Below are 17,544 nucleotides of genomic sequence, written 5' to 3'. Positions count from 1 at the left end.
TCCAGCTACTTGGGAGGCTGAGGCAGGAGAACCACTTGAACCTGGGAGGCGGAGGTTGCAGTGAGCCAAGATCACATCACTTCACTCCACTCCAGCCTGGGTGACAGAGTGAGACTCTGTCTCAAAAAAAAAAAAAAAAAAAAAAATAGCAGGCATATTGTGTTAGGGGCCCATGTTAGTGACCTCATTTTTACTTAAGAACCCCTATAAAGACCCTGCCTCCAAATACAGTCAGATTCATTTGATTTTTTTTCCATGTGAAGACATTTTTATCTATTCATCCTTTTTTTAAAAATTTTATTATTATTATACTTTAAGTTTTAGGGTACATGTGCACAACGTGCAAGTTTGTTACATATGTATACATGTGCCATGTTGGTGTGCTGCACCCATTAACTCGTCATTTAGCACTAGGTATATCTCCTAATGCTATCCCTCCCCCCGCCCCCACCCCACAACAGTCCCCGGTGTGTGATGTTCCCCTTCCTGTGTCCATGTGTTCTCATTGTTCAATTCCCACCTATGAGTGAGAACTTGCGGTGTTTGGTTTTTTGTCCTTGCGATAGTTTGCTGAGAATGATGGTTTCCAGCTTCATCCATGTCCCTACAAAGGACATGAACTCATCATTTTTTATGGCTGCATAGTATTCCACAGTGTATATGTGCCACATTTTCTTAATCCAGTCTATCGTTGTTGGACATTTGGGTTGGTTCCAAGTCTTTGCTATTGTGAATAGTGCTGCTATAAGCATATGTGTGCATGTGTCTTTATAGCAGCATGATTTATAATCCTTTGGGTATATACCCAGCAATGGGATAGCTGGATCAAATGGTATTTCTAGTTCTAGATCCCTGAGGAATCGCCACACTGACTTCCACAATGGTTGAACTAGTTTACAGTCCCACCAACAGTGTAAAAGTGTTCCTATTCCTCCACATCCTCTCCAGCACCTGTTGTTTCCTGACTTTTTAGTGATCGCCATTCTGACTGGTGTGAGATGGTATCTCATTGTGGTTTTGATTTGCATTTCTCTGATGGCCAGTGATGATGAGCATTTTTCCATGTGTTTTTTGGCTGCATAAATGTCTTCTTCTGAGAAGTGTCTGTTCATATCCTTCGCCCACTTTTTGATGGGGTTGTTTGTTTTTTTCTTGTAAATTTGTTTGAATTCGTTGTAGATTCTGGATATTAGCCCTTTGTCAGATGAGTAGGTTGCGAAAATTTTCTCCCATTCTGTAGGTTGCCTGTTCACTTTGATGGTAGTTTCTTTTGCTGTGCAGAAGCTCTTGAGTTTAATTAGATCCCATTTGTCAATTTTGACTTTTGTTGCCATTGCTTTTGGTGTTTTAGACATGAAGTCCTTGCCCATGCCTATGTCCTGAATGGTATTGCCTAGGTTTTCTTCTAGGGTTTTTATGGTTTTAGGTCTAACATTTAAGTCTTTAATCCATCTTGAATTAATTTTTGTATAAGGTATAAGGAAGAGATCCAGTTTCAGCTTTCTACATATGGCTAGCCAGTTTTCCCAGCACCATTTATTAAATAGGGAATCCTTTCCCCATTGTTTGTTTTTCTCAGGTTTGTCAAAGATCAGATAGTTGTAGATATGTGGCATTATTTCTGAGGGCTCTGTTCTGTTCCATTGGTCTATATCTCTGTTTTGGTACCAGTACCATGCTGTTTTGGTTACTGTAGCCTTGTAGTGTAGTTTGAAATCAGGTAGCATGATGCCTCCAGCTTCGTTCTTTTGGCTTAGGATTGACTTGGCGATGCGGGCTCTTTTGTGGTTCCGTATGAACTTTAAAGTAGTTTTTTCCAATTCTGTGAAGAAAGTCATTGGTAGCTTGATGGAGATGGCACTGAATCTATAAATGACCTTGGGCAGTATGGCCATGTTCACGATATTGATTCTTCCTACCCATGAGCATGGAATGTTCTTCCATTTGTTTGTATCCTCTTTCATTTCATTGAGCAGTTGTTTGTAGTTCTCCTTGAAGAGGTCCTTCACATCCCTTGTAAGTTGGATTCCTAGGTGTTTTATTCTCTTTGAAGCAGTTGTGAATGGGAGTTCACTCATGATTTGGCTCTCTGTTTGTCTGTTATTGGTGTATAAGAATGCTTGTGATTTTTGTACATTGATTGTGTATCCTGAGACTTTGCTGAAGTTGCTTATCAGCTTGAGGAGATTTTGGGCTGAGACAATGGGGTTTTCTAGATATACAATCATGTCATCTGCAAACAGAATTTAGGGAGGGAACCAAATTCAGCCCACAATAGGCTCAAGTTGCCTCTTTTTCCCTCTGTTCATGGAGCATCCCTGCTGACCCGAAGCCCATCTGCGGCATGTCCCTGCGCATCCTCCTCCAGTCCAGTAAATCCATTTGAAACTGTGTCCAGCATGTCCTCCATGGCGTCCATTTGAAACTGTGTCCAGTGTGTCCTCCAGTGCGTCCATTTAAAACTTGCTTATCTCTTGGCAGAAAAGCGTGTGTTGTCCATTAACAGATATACTTGAGTTAGGGAAAGTTGTTTTCCAATAAATAAGCCTAGTATAATGAGCTAAAGTTCTCCTCTGATTAGCCCAGTATGGCAAGCCCCTCATGGCTATACGACACTGAGCTTCAACGTTCTTATCTGGAAAATGGGGGTAAGGGTACCAATCTAATAGATATGTTGTGAGGATTAAGTGGAATAAGTTATTGACATTCAGTACAGTACCTTGCATGTAGCAAACAATGAATATTAGCCACTACTATTATTGTTACCACTATTATCTTTTTGAGACATAGTTTCGCTCTTGTTGCCCAGGCTGGTGTAAAATGGCATGAGTCTCAGCTCACTGCAACCTCCGCCTCCTGAGTTCAAGCAATTCTTCTGCCTCAGCCTCCCAAGTAGCTGAGATTACAGGCGCCACCACCACGCCTGGCTAATTTTTTTGTATTTTTAGTAGAGACGGGGTTTCACCATGTTGGCCGGGCTGGTCGCAAACTCCTGACCTCAGGTGATCCGCATTTTTAATCCAAGACAGAGACTAAGCACAAAAAGGTGCTACCTAACTTGAGAATTGGATGCAAGCATTCCTGTAGGAGGTCTACTTCTGCGAAGTTTGAAGGGGAAAGAAAAGACAGAATTTCGACAACTGTAGCTGTAGCTCTTGAACAAAAAAAAAAAGGAAAGAGAGAAATATTAGAACATAAATTTAACCAAGAATGTTGGTGATATTTAAATAAGATTTAAATTCATACAGCATTTAAACAGAAAAGAAGGAAATGGCATTAAATTCACATAAGTGCCGGATTATGCACACCAGAGTCAGAAATATTAACTATATCCCTATAACGGAACAGTGCGACTGGCTGGAAATGGATTATGAAAGGGGTTCAAGAGTTTTAATAGATCATCCCTTCAAACCATCAGCATTGTAACATGGTAGTTAATAAATTATTTGACATGTACAGTTAGTCATATTTTAACGAGAAGTAATGAACAGGTCTTGCTGGCTCACCTAGACCATTACATTTCTCCAGTTCATCTCCCAGAGGGGGAGTTTGGAATGTCTAACAATCTAATGCAATGAACAGAGCTATGAAGGCAAGGATGGATTTCAGAGTGCTGGAAGAAGTTCTGCTCCATCCAGATGTTGCAGGAACACATCTCAGATTGTCTCTTCAGACCAGGATGGAGTTGGGGCCAGGTCCACTCATGGGGTACTAGGCTTGTGTCTTCCTAAGCTCACCTAGGCTCAGGAACCTGGGTCCCAAGAGCCTATGTGAGCTTAGGTAAGCTCTCCAGAGCCCAGGTGAGGATAGGTAAGGTCCTCAGAGCCCAGGTGAGGGTAGGTGAGGACCCCAGAGCCCAAGTGATGATAGGTAAGGTCTCCAGAGCCCAGGTGAGGATAGGTAAGCTCTCCAGAGCCGAGGTGAGCTTAGGTAAAGTCCCCAGAGCCCAGGTGAGGCTAGGTAAGGCCTCCAGAGCCCAGGTGAGCATAGGTAAGGTCTCCAGAGCCCAGGTGAGCATAGGTAAGGTCCCCAGAGCCCAGGTGAGGATAGGTAAGGTCCTCAGAGCCCATGTGAGCCTATATAAGGTCCCCAGAGACCATGTGAGTTTAGGAAGGATCCCCAGAGCCCAGGGGAACTTAGGTAAGGTCCCCAGAGCCCAGGTGAACTGAGGTAAGATTCCCAGAGCCCAGGTGAGCATAAGTAAGGTCTTCAGAGACCAGCCTGATGGAATATCATAATGGCATCTTCAGTTGTGTTCATTAGACAGTGACATTCTATATTTGCCTAGGAGACGCACAGGAATTTTCTTCCCTTTCATAAAGCAATGTACTCTTTCCGAATTGTCTTGGAAACACACAGCTCCCTCCCTTTCTGTTTTCTCCACTTTTGGGTGGAGACGTGACTCAAGAGAAACATTTCTCTATTAGAAGAGTGATGAGATAGACCATAAATAAAGCTGGTCAACTCTGGGGTCAAAAAGACACTGTGGGGTGGGAAGGACTGGAAACCTCAGTGCCACTCTGCCCCATCAGATTGCAGGCCCCATTTCGCCAGTGTCTGAATTCTCAAGCGATGCTAGAAATCTAAATTTCTAAGGCGAAATCGTCAAAGTTTTGAATGTTGGCTCAATTTTCTCTATTCTGCAACCCATTTTCATTTCTTTTCTTTCCTCCCCCCCCCCCCCACCCCCCGAGACAGGGTCTCACTCTGTCACCCAGGCTGGAGTGCAGTGGCACAATCTTGGCTCACTGCAACTTCCACCTCCCAGGTTCAAGCAATTCTCCTGCCTCAGCCTTCTGAGTAGCTAGGACTACAGGTACATGCCACCACGCCTGGCTAATTTTTTTTTATATTTTTAGTAGAGATGGGGTTTTGCCATGTTGGCCAGGCTGGTCTCGAACTCCTAACCTCAGGTGATCCTCCTCCTTGGCTTCCCCAAGTGCTGGGATTACAGGTGTGAGCCTGCGCCCAGCCCCTTTCTTTCTTTTGAGAAGTCAGCTCACCTATGAGGATTCAGCCTGAGTTAGAAATGGAAGACTTGAGAGAGAAAAAGCCTCCTATTAAAGACACCCTGGCCCCTGAAGCAAGGAGAACTGCGGCCAGGCCACAGATGATAATAAAGCCACTGTTGGTGGCAGATACTGAAGACACAAGCACCTCCCACTCATACCCGGACCTGGGCCCACGTTTCTCCTCAGCACCATCGATCATCCTGGAGACTGAAGCTCATAGTGGCTGCTCTCATACATTGACTGCCTCATCATGAAGATGAAAGAGGCCTGCATAGGAAATGCTCTTTACAATGTTTGAACAGCCAAGTCATTTCTGCTGTGCTTTTCCTCACATCCCTTTAAGTGCTAAAAGGAGGTTTTTGTCCTCTAAAAAGGCAGACCGCAAGAGAGCCCTCAGGCAGGAGAGACAGCTGTCCTGGAGCAGGAGGCCACAGGCGCCCACTTGGACTGAATCTGGTCTACGCCCCTTCCCTGCCCCCTGTGTCCTGGTGAAAAGTTATGTGATATCTCCGGGCTCTGGTTCCTCACCCGTGAAATGAGGACAATAACAGTGCCTGCTGGGGTGGCTGTGAACACTAGGTGAGATGAGCAGGAAGCGTGTTCAGCCTCCAACCCTGACACGTGTTAGGGGCTCAACATGCAGGGGTCCTAGCCCCTTATGTCCCCCTCTAAGCTTAACCAGCAAGGCCCCCGTCAGGGATGACGCCCCGGTCAGGGATGACGCCCCGGTCAGGGAGGACACCCCGGTCAGGGAGGACACCTCAGTCAGGGAGGACACCCCGGTCAGGAAGGAAGCCCTGGTCAGGGAGGACACCTGGTCAGGGAGGACACCTCGGTCAGGGAGGATGCCCCGATCAGAGAAGACACTCCCGTCAGGGAGGACACCCCGGTAAAGGAGGACACCCTGGTCAGGGAAGACACCCGGATCATAGAGGACGCCCCGGTCATAGAGGACACCCGTCATAGAGGACACCCCGGTCAGGGAGGACATCCTGGTCATGGAGGACACCCCGGTCAGGGAGGACACCCCTGTCATAGAGGACACTCCGGGGCTCTGCGGTGTGTCATTCTCTGCCTCCTGGAATTTGTTTTCTGCAGCTGCAATAACAAACCGTCACATCACAAACCCAGCAGCTTTGTGAGACGGTGGACACCCACGTATTCTCTTCCAGTTCTGAAGGCCGAAAGTCTGAAATCAGCTCCTGTGGGCCGATATCAAGGTGTTGGTAGGCCTGCCCTCCCGCCAGAGAGGCTGTAGTGGGGAATCTGCTTCCTCGCATTTTCCAGCCCTCAGAGTTGCCTCCTTCCTTCCTCGGCCTCTGCCTCCATCTTCCAGCATCTTCTTTCTGTGGTCACAGGACCTTCTTCTCCCACTGCAGTCAAATCTCTCCCTGCCTCCCTCTTATAAGGACAGTCAACTCCACTTAGGGCCCACCCAAGTAATCTAGGATGCTCTCCCTATCTCAAGACCCTTAATTTAATGACTGATAACAGCCAAGATATGGAAACAACCTAAGTGTCTCTCAGTGGATGAATGGATAAAGAAAATGTGGTGTATATACACGGTGGACTACTATTCAGCCTTAAAGAAAAAACTCTTAGCATTTGCAACAACGTGGATGAACCTGGAGGAAATGATGCTAAGTGCACTAGAGCAGACGCACAAGGGCAGATCCTGCATGACGTTGCTTATATGTGGGGAAAAGTCCAACTCATAGAAACAGTGTCGATTGGGGGTTTCCAGGAGCTGAGAAGTGGGAGACATGGAGAGAGGATGGTCAAAGATAGAAAGTTTCAGTTACGCTGCTGAATACATGATGGGGCTCTAATGTATAGCATGGCTACTGTAGTTAATAATACCGTATGGTAGACTTAGGATTTGCAAAGACAGTGGGTCTTCAATGTTCTCACACTTATACACTATTGATGGGAATATAACATAATATGGAAAATTAATTATGGAAAACAGTATGGAGAATTCTCAAAGAACTAAAATTCTATCCAGCAATCTCACTACCAGGTATCTACCCAAAGAAAAGAAAATCATTACATTGAAAAAATACCTGCACTCATATGTTATATACACGTTACCTTTTCATAACATTTATATACAATATACATAAATATATGATTCACATTTATATACAATGTATATGCTATATATATGCAATATACATTGTATATATAATAAAATAAATTTGTATATATAATACAAATTTGTATTATATATTATATGTTGTATATAGTATGTATATATAATACAATAAATATACAATGAAACATTTTTCAGCCATAAGAAGAATGAAATCACCTCTTTTGCAGCAACATGAGTGGAACTAGAGGTCATTACCTGAAGTGAATCAACTCAAAGCCAGAAAGTCAAACACCACTTGTTCTTACTTATAAGTGGGAGCTAAATACAGTGGACACATGGACAAAGAATGTGGAATAATAGACACTGGATGTTCAGAAGGGTTGGAGGTTAGGAGGAGGTTGAGGGATGAGAAATTACTTAATAGGTATGATGTATATTATTTGGGTGATGTTTACACTAAAAGCCCGGGCTTCACTACTGTGCACTATATCCATGTGACAAAACTCCACGTGGACCCCCTAAATATATACAAATTTTAAGAAATGTCCTCACCACACACACACACACGTGACTATGTGAGGTGATGGATATGTGAGCTAACTTGATTTGTAATTATTTCACAGTATACATGTAGATCAAAACATCATGTTGTAGATATACATCCTAGATTGATGCCGTTTTACCTGCCAAGTACTTATGTGCCAATAAAGCTGGGAGGGGAAAAGATCCTTAATTTGGTCACATCCACAAAGTCCCTTTTGACAAGTAAGGTAACGTTTACAGATACCAAGGATGAGGATGTGGATATCTTTGGGAGCTATTATTTAGGCTCCCACACTCCCCCAAAGACATGTCCCAATTCTTGTTTAGGATGAAAACTAAAGGACTCATTGCCTTCCCCCAGGAAAGCTAGGAGACAAGACAAGAGAACAAAGTCCTTACATTGAACTTGGTTCTTCCCATCACCGCTGGCATGGAGGAGCCCTCTTGCACCAGGTAGAAGTTGACAGCCTGAGCTCTGGAGCCAGACTCCCGGGGCTAAATCCTGGCTCTGCCCTTCCTGGTAGAGGAACATAGGCAGGCTCCCCCACTCCCAGCTTCCTCATCTGGAATGTGGGAATGGCAGTGGTGCCTAGCGTTGTGGTTGTTCTGAGGATGAAATGAATCCACGTTTGGATTCCCTGAAAAGCGGAGCCTGTGACGTGCACTTGAGAACAGGTGCTTTATTTGGGGAATGATCTCTGGATGCAGAATGAGGGAGTGAGCAGCAGGACAGGACACATTTTGGAAAACCAGCAGAAGGTGCATCATTGAGCTAGCTCACATGGTGGGCAACTTCTGTGAAGTCCCATCGAGCCCCTCTAAGGAATTCTGCAGGACAGGCCTCAGAATCCACCCCTGTGCCTCATCGAGCCCCTCTAGGAAACTCTGCAGGACGGGCCTCAGAATCCACCCTGTGCCTGCAGGGGAAAGTGGTCTGCACATGCTCTGTTGAGGACGTTCTCAGGATACACCCACATGGGAGTGAAAAGAGTAGGAGGGGAAGAGGAGGGGCTAAGCAAGGTCAGGTTCGGGTACAGCCCAGCCAGCTCCCTGAGGAGCTCTTAAGAATGAGCTGTGCTGTGCATGGGTCCCTCCTTGAGGCAAACAGCCTGGGCTTCTCACCCCACCAGGTAGTTACTGGGCAGAGAAGGGGGGTGAGCAGGACGTAACTCCCAGGTAACTCTGAGGGACACAGCTCCACTCACCTAAGGGCAGTCTTCTATGGAAGATGTGGCAGGAGCTGTCGGCAACACATGCAGTCCCTGGGGAGGAGTCCACCAACCTAGCCACAGGGACCCCAGGAAGCCTAGGTACTCAGAGAGCACCTATCATAACAGCATCTGTTATACTCAAAAACAACAGCCAATATCTGCTCCATACCAGGACCTCCTCCCCACAGTAAGGGGAGGAAAAGGAGGTGCCAGCCAGAGTGCTTCCCTTTCCTCCTCCTTGGGCCATGCAATGCGATGAAAGCTCACCTTTCCCTCCCCTTTTCTCTCTCACCTCTTCACAGGTTTCTGACAGATGTGACTACATCTTTGTCAATGGGAAAGAAATGAAAGGCAAGGTCAACGTGGTGGTGAACTTCACCTACCAGCACCTGAGCAGCCCCCTGGAGATGACGGTGTGGGTGCCCCGGCTTCCACTGCAGATCGAGGTCTCCGACACCGAGCTCAATCAGATCAAGGGCTGGAGAGTGCCCATCGTCTCCAGCAGGAGGTGGGTGTGTCCCTGAAACTCCATGGCAGGCTAAGAAGGAAGTGTACGGGTGGTAAATTCAGGCATGACAGTCTAAGGATGCACGTGGTACCCTAAGGACCAGGCCTCCCTCCACCGCTCAGCTTCAATTTGCCCTGTGTTGGCTTCATTCTCTATCAGCATTTTTCGGGAGGTTCCAGGCTTTCATCCTCTTCTCTGCAACTCCAGCAGAAAGTGCCTCCTCTCCCTCCCACTAGTTCCAGCAAAGTCCTGGATTTAAGTCTTATCCTCACTAGGATTTTGTGGCCTCCCTTATCTAGTTACTGTAGCCAAGGCCCTCAAACACACTGAGTGGCTGGCTGGACTCCCCAACTAGAGCCAGAGGAGCTAGAGGAAGAGGTGCACCAAGGCTGAACGAATGAACAAATTCTAGGAGAAGGGAAAATTGATGCTGGAAAGGAGGAGGCAGCAGATGTTCCCTGGAAGGACATCAGACAGGATCAACCTGACCTGAACTGCCTCTCTGCGTTCCAGTCCAGAAGCTCTGAGCTCTCTGCCTTGGTGAAATGAGGTCTGAGGCTTGTCCACTGAGTGTCTAATACATTACCCCGATGGTGCTTGGTAGAGCCCCAGGAGTCTCCACCATCTACCATCGGGCAACCACATGAGTACCATGTAAAGAGAGTGGTAGGAGCTCAGGCTCTTCATTCACAGACTTTGTCATCTCAGAGAAACCGTGTATAAGAATTCATGTATTAGGGGCATGTTGATTGCTAAAAGTAAGTATATGCATTATGAGACAAAGAAATATTCCTGGAGTCTGTGTACTCAGCAGGGGGTGGAGAATTGGTGCTTATCTGAGGGATAACTTATATTCCCTCCGTTGCAAGCTCATTCCTTTGGTCCCATGACCCCTGGGAGAGGGGATGCTTCAAGGACGAAGGCTGTGGGTCTCAGGGACAGTTGGGAGCTGGCTTCAGCAATGATTCTTTCTCAGTCTCTGGGGTTTCTGGTATTGAGTTGAGGGCGTGGATTAGAGAATGACCCTTGGTGCTACAGAGGGAAAAACCTGTACGGGAAGATTTGCCAAAGACCTGGCTGAGTCTCACTGCAACGCATCCCACACACTGTCACAGCTGCCTGGTTCAGACATGGCAGTGGAGTGAGTGTGAGAGGGAACAGCCGCTGTTCTGATGGAGACCGAGAAGGTGCCATCAAAGGGCCAACTGCACAGAAGGGACCAGATGTTGAGGGAGCAGCTGACATCTGTCTCCTTCCAAGCATCCTGGCCCTCTCTGCCTTTCTTATCACATTTGGCCTCACCTTGGGTTACATATTCACCTGCTTTGAGTGCTGGGTTACAGAGCCACACCATTCATCCCTAGCCTTGTCATGTTAGCTATCCATTCTGGCTAACATAGTGGCTTATCCCAAACCTTAGTGGTTTAAAACTTATCCCCAAAGTTAATGTGGCTTAAAAGAACAACATGCCGGCCAGGCCTGGTGGCTCATGCCTGTAGTCCCAGCACTTTGGGAGGCCGAGGTAGGCAGATGGCTTAAGCCCAGGAGTTTGAGCCCGGGCAACACAGCAAGACCACATCTCTACATAAAATTTTAAAAATTAGCCAGGCATGGTAGCTTGCACAGTAGTCCAAGCTATTCAGGAGGCTGGAGTGGAAGGATTGCTTGAGTCCAGCAGTTCGAGGCTGCGGTGAGCTGAAATCGCACCACTGCACTCCAGCCTGGGTGACAGAGCAAGACCCTGTCACAAAAAGGGAAAGAACAACATGTATTATCAAACAGTTTCTGTGGATCTGGAATCCAGGCATGGCCGAGCTGGGTCTTCTGAGCAGGGTCTCTTACAGGCTGCAGCCCAAGTGTCAGTGGGGCTGGGGTCCCACCTCAAGGCTCATGTGGGGAAGGATCTACATGCAGGCTCACTCGTGCGGGTGCTGGCTAGTCTCAGTTCCTCGCTGGTGCTGGCCAGAGGTCACTCTCAGCTTCTAGCTGGGTGGAAATCTCTACAGCTTGGCTCACAGCATGCAGCTCACTTCATCAGAGTGAGCAACTGCAAAGAACCAAGGAAAGAAAACAGAAGCAAGACAGAAGTCACAGGCTTTTCAAGTCTAGCCATGAAAGTGACCATCCAATCACTTTTGCCATAACTTTTTCATCGGACGAAAGAAACTAGGTCCAGCCCACACTCAAGGGGAGAGGTTTACACAAAGTAGTAAACCTCTCACCAGGAGGTGAGGGGCCACTGTGAACACTTTAAACTCTGCTGGCTGCACCAGCCATGCTGATGGGTCAGTGCTCATGCCAGAGCAGTGGTTAGTATCTGAAGTTCACCTCTGTATGTCTGGCTGTAAACTCCTTGAAGTCTCATGGCCCACTTACTTACCTCTGCAGCCCCCACCAGGCTCCACACACAGCCCCTTACAGAGGACCAACAAGTAACTGTCTGCAAACTGCACTGCCTCTTTCACAGGCCTGCCGGGGACAGTGAAGAGGAGGAGGATGATGAGCGGAGGGGCCGCGGCTGCACTCTGCAGTACCAGCACGCCATGGTGCGGGTCCTGACGCAGTTTGTGGCCGAGGCGGCCGGCCCTGGGGGACACCTGGCCCACCTGCTGGGCTCAGACTGGCAAGTGGACATCACGGAGCTGATAAATGACTTCATGCAGGTGGAGGAGCCCAGGATCGCCAAGCTGCAAGGCGGACAGATCCTGATGGGGCAGGAGCTTGGGATGACCACCATTCAGGTAAAAAAAAAAAAAAAAATCCCCAAATCAAGATCTCTCCGTCTTCCCACCTCTGCCCCACCTAGAGGAGAAATCAGCTGTTTGTCATTGCTGGGAATGGTATCTAGTTTTAGGATGGGTAAATTCAAAGAAATTGTGGAGTAAGTGATACAAGTAATGTTGGCTGGGTGTGGTGGTTCACGCTGGTAATCCCAGCATTTGGGAGGCGAGGCGGGCAGATCACCTAAGCTCAGTAGTTTGAGATTAGCCTGGGTAACATGGCGAAACCCCATCTCTACCAAAAATACAAAAAATTACCCGAGTGTGGTGGTGCGTGCCTGTGGTCCCAGCTACTCGGGAGGCTGAGGTGCGGGGATCACTTGGGCCTGGGAAGCAGAGGTTGCAGTGATCTGAGATCACGCCACTACACTCCAACCTGGATGATGGAGCTAGACTCCATCACGCCACTACACTCCAACCTGGATGATGGAGCTAGACTCCATCTCAAACAAAACCACAATACAAGTCATGTAATGATGTGATGAGAATCTCAAAATTCCTCACATATTACTTATAGGTGAGAAACTCTGGGCTGGCTCCCATAGTGGCTCGTGCTTGAAACATTATTTTGCCCAAGCCGTGGTAGGCATTACCATCTCGGTAAACAAGTTTTTGAGGTGAGCTTACGTGATCTGAATCACAGGCACGGTCAGCAACTTCCTGCTGAGCCACTTTCCGCCACTGAGCATGGTCACCTAAACCTTCCCATGGCTTCAGGATATCGTGGCCGCCTCTACCGAGTCACAACCGTGGGCCTGATGAGAACGTGAACAACTCAGAAATGTGTGTGCTAAAGGAAGAAATGAAGTTATTGTGCCTCCATATGTCTTGTGGGCCCCTTCTGCTGGGGAGTGGGTGATGGAGAGGACCAGTGGCAACACTTAGGTTTTGAAACAAACACTTTAACAAAACAGTGTTCTGGGAGGCTTGTAAGGGTTTGGTCATTTACCTCCCAGCTGAGAACAAAGCAAGAGCTTGTTTTCTTTCTATATACATGTAAGGGGTGCAAGCGCAGCTTTGTTACCTGGACATATTGCGTGTCTGCCTTGTTAGTGTAGTCATCACCCAAATAGTGTACATTGTAGCCAAAGGAAGAGTGTATTACTCAGCAGCTGCCCCATCTGCAGGCAACACGATTGTCTTATCAGGCAATCTGTGAGGTTTCTAAAACAGCTGTGCATGAGGAATCATTATAACTGAGACTAGATTGGATCGTGGAAGATTTAAAACATATCCACTCTAGAAAATTGGCTGGTATATCTAAAACTTCATTTTATCCAAGGAGGAAAATAAATGGGTTTGGGCCATAGACCAGGAGTCACACGCTCTAATGATCTCTAAAGGCTGAGAAGCTACCATCAGTGAGGAGAGCAGGCTGGGTGTGTGCTGAAAGACAGCAGCTGATTTTCCTCTGAGTGTTAGAGAGACAACAGGGAGTGGTGGTGCCTGTGGAAAAGGGGTAAGCTCTTACTCAGAGCCAAAAGCTGCCAAGAAGAAACGCAAGTCCACTGCAGCCACATGTTGCAATTTTCCAGAAAAGCTGGAAGTCTATGTTTTTATAAGAAATCTTCTGGCTCTCTAAATGATGGTCATTCATTCTACCTTAAAATATGATTTATGTCAGACAAAACATATCTGCCTCATAGATGAGAGCTTGCAACCTCCACAATTGACTAAGAAGCTGAAAGACCTGAATCCCTACCATAAATCTATAGGCTAAACTGATACTGATGCCCAGAAACTCACAGTGAGATGAGAATTTCGTATTAACATCTTCCCTTAAGTGATAATTTAAGTGCAAAGGGGAAAAGCCATACCGTTCTGAAACCAGGTTTCAGGGAAGAGGAAGTGGGCCAGCTTCCCACACATTAAACATGAACATTATTTTGGTGAGGCCTCTACTCCTGTGAGCCTTGGTTCTTTTCTTTCTTTTTTCTCACTGCGTCCTCCTGAGTCATAAATTCACGTGTCCACTTTCTTCTGGGGACACATCTCTCATGCTCGCCCCCATTTAAATTGTCCCAATCGGACCAGAAAGTGAAGGTGGCATTCGGGTAGAAGTAAGGAGCTTTGATTCCTGGTCTTAAAGGGTCCTGGGAAAACTGCTGTCTTGACATACATCATAAATATCACCAACAACTTGAAAAGAGAGAGAGGTCGAGAAAGCAGGAAAATGGAGGATGAAGCCCATCTCTTCTAGAAGGTTGAGTTATACAGGGCCGTGAGGAGCCTAAGACAGCTGTTTATCATTTGGGCATGGGTGAGAGGAGGAAGAAGTGATTCCACAGATGTTCCTCAAAAGCAGAATTTCCTGTTCAGGGTCTAAACTGCACATAAGCCTCATTTTCCAGGTCATTCCAGGTGTCCAGAGGAGAAACGAGGCTTTGAGTTCTTGGCATCAGGCGTAGACATTCAGAACCTACGTTTATCAGAATACGCCCAACGATATTCCTCATCATCAGGCATCATGCGCTGCGTTTCCCAAAGTGTACAGTGTGGCCTTCAGGGACATGCGTGATTGAGATGGACCAGCAGGATCCACCCTCTAGTTGCACATTGGTTTTTATGTGCAAGAGCGAAAGCTATCAATATGTAACCAGTACACCCAACTCGTTATTCACTGGTGATAGGAAGGCTTTTGAAAAAAACAAATCATTTAAATAAATAATTTTAAACAAAATAAACACTGTGCTGTAGAAGAATCATAAAGTTAATAGTCAAATGAAAATGTCAGTTCCTCCTGTCCAGGATGGAGCATGGTAGGAAACGGAGCTGATTTGTGGGGTGTGGGGAGAGGGCCAAGCCCTACCTGCCCACTCCTTGACACCACCTTGCTTTATGCAAAAAATGCATTTTCTCAAGCAATATACATGATTTAGAAGGCGGTGTGACTGGGAAAGACCTGTTATCCTTCATTCTGGCTCACATGTTGCCCTGTCGCTGCCTGCACACTGGTACTTCCTCCTGCGACTGGAGGCATTGCCTGGACCACAGAAAGCCTTTCCTTGTCATGTCGCTTCTGCCCTCCAGATCCTGTCTCCTCTGTCAGACACCATCCTCGCTGAAAAGACCATCACTGTGCTGGACGAGAAGGTGACCATCACAGACCTCGGGGTGCAGCTGGTGACAGGGCTGTCGCTCTCCTTGCAGCTCAGCCCAGGAAGCAACAGGGCCATCTTTGCCACTGCAGTGGCTCAGGAACTTCTGCAGAGGCCAAAACAGGTATGGAGGAGGGCTTGAGACACACTTCAGCAGGGTCCCACACCAAGTGGATCACACACCAGGCAGGCACCACGCCAGGCGCGTCCCACGCCAGGCGGGTCACACAATAGAGTGGGATCATATATCGGGTGTTTCTCCATCTGCAAAGGGCTCTTCTGAAGCAGGTGACGCTCTGCCTCATGTTTCCCAGCTCCCCCATGCAGAGATGAAAAAAATACATACATATATACATAAGGATTGCAACATGCGAAAAATGAGAAGCCACTAAGGGGTGGGAGCCCTGGAGGAAAGGCCCGCCCCTCCTCCACCATAGTGCAAGTGCATGCAGGTGGTCACCTGTGCTCTCCACACGCTTCCTGCTTCCATGAGGGCATGAGGGCACGTGCAGGCTCAGAGCAGGTGCACAGCCTGATGCCAAGGTCCTGCTGGAGCGGAGGGAGACCGACCTGGTGAGTGGGGAGCCTGCGGCGGGAGATCGCTTCCAGACCATTCATTGTTCAACTCAAGGCAGAAACAGAGAATTAATGGAGATGTCAGTCACAATTTTCTTTTACTTTATTTGGAACCAGTGTGAGCTAATAGAGTGTGTTGTGTGTGTGTTTGTGTGTGTGTATTGTGTGTCTATGTATGTGTGTTGTGTGCCTATGTATACGTGTGTTGTGTGTCTATGTGTTGTGCACATATATGTTGTTTTTGCTTTGTGTGTCTGTATGCATGTGTGTCTTGTGTATTTTGTGTTGCTTGTTTTGTGTGTCTTGCATGTGTGCTTGTGTTGTATAGGCACCTGTATGCGTGTATGTGTTGTGAATGTCTCATGTGTTGTATGTATGTATGATTGCATGTGTCTATGTATTTGTGTTGTTTGTGTACATATGTATGTGTGTGTTGTGGGTCTATGTGTGTCATGTATGTTTTTGCTTTATGTCTGTATGCATATGTATATGCATGTCTTGTGTCAGTATTTTCTGTTGTATGTTTGTGTTGTGTGTATATGCATGTCTTGTGTCAGTATTTTCTGTTGTATGTTTGTGTTGTATAGGTGCCTGTGTGCATGTGTGTTGTATGTATGTGTGTGGTGCATGTGTTTGTATGTGGATACAATGGCTTACAAAGGGGACTGTTATAGGGTACCTTTGAATGTAGTAAGTTCTCCCTCATTAGAGGTGGATAAACATTATTTCTTAGAACATAGGAATTTAGGAATTTGGGTGAAGCTTGCTTAATAACAAAACATGGTGGTTGCAGGTCATTAGTTCTTTTGCCCCATGAAAAAGGATCATCCTCATGTGAGGCAGCTGGAATCCCTCCAGTCCATATGGGACATTGTTCTGACTGCTTCCCTTCTGGATCAGGAGCCTTTTCTGCGCACTCTTCCTCAGCAGGGTGAGGTACCAGGCCTGCCCTGCCTTCATGTACCAGCTGCGGCTGTGACCATGTTCAGAGGAGGCAGAAGTGCCACTCTGGACTTGCTAAGGGGCACAAAGAGCCTTCCCATTTTCCCAGCCTGCACCTGTCACGTAATGCTCCCCTCTCAGGCATGAGCTAATCTCCTAGTCCTTATACTACAGTCTTTGTTTGCAGGGTTTTGGGTTAGAAAACGCTTGAAAGTGGTTGATCCCAATAACAGAATCGAATTCTTGGCCAAAGCAAACCTCCTTTTCTCAAGGAAGGATGCCAGCCGAGAGGCAAGTTACAGATAGCAGTGAAGAAATAACCTGAGGCTTTTCTCTGTCTTTGTGGGTGATAACATCAGCTGACCACCAGCTAGGCATTAAGGAAGGGATAAGATGCAGCTAGAAGGCCAGAAGGCTAATCCGTTCCTGACATGCAGAGCTAAACACGCTACCCTGAGATTTGCTCCATGGTTGGTTTGCAGGGCTCTTACTCCCTGCCTGCAACTTGGCTCTGACAGTGGTAGTTTCAAGAACTCCGTTGTGCATTTGAATGCTCTGCTCAGATTTCATAGCAGATTGAGAGAACCTGGTAAGTCAGTGTCATATCCAGTAGCTTTTGCACTGCGCCTTGGCAACGTTCTACGCTTAGCAGGTAGTCCAAGCCAGTGTCTAACAGAATAAGTATTTCTTGGCTGAGCTGAGGGAAGGAGCAGAGGCCACCAGCCACATTTGAGGAGCCTTTCTTCTTACTTCCAAAGACTAAACAACAACTGTGTAAA

General features: G+C 46.9%; 1 protein-coding gene across 1 annotated transcript in view; it reads left to right on the top strand.

Annotated features, from left to right (window-relative positions):
- Nucleotides 1-17,544, top strand: part of TMEM132D (transmembrane protein 132D) — an 824,298-nt gene that overhangs the window by 804,076 nt on the left and 2,678 nt on the right. Inside the window, exons 6-8 of the mRNA XM_054444603.2 lie at nt 9,164-9,369; nt 11,837-12,110; nt 15,180-15,371. Coding sequence (XP_054300578.1) covers nt 9,164-9,369; nt 11,837-12,110; nt 15,180-15,371 — 672 coding nt within the window. The remainder of the gene's footprint in view (nt 1-9,163; nt 9,370-11,836; nt 12,111-15,179; nt 15,372-17,544) is intronic.

Source organism: Pongo pygmaeus, chromosome 10 (assembly GCF_028885625.2).
Source record: "Pongo pygmaeus isolate AG05252 chromosome 10, NHGRI_mPonPyg2-v2.0_pri, whole genome shotgun sequence".
Classification (NCBI taxonomy): Eukaryota; Metazoa; Chordata; class Mammalia; order Primates; family Hominidae; genus Pongo; species Pongo pygmaeus.
This window is presented reverse-complemented; position numbering and strand designations above follow the sequence as displayed.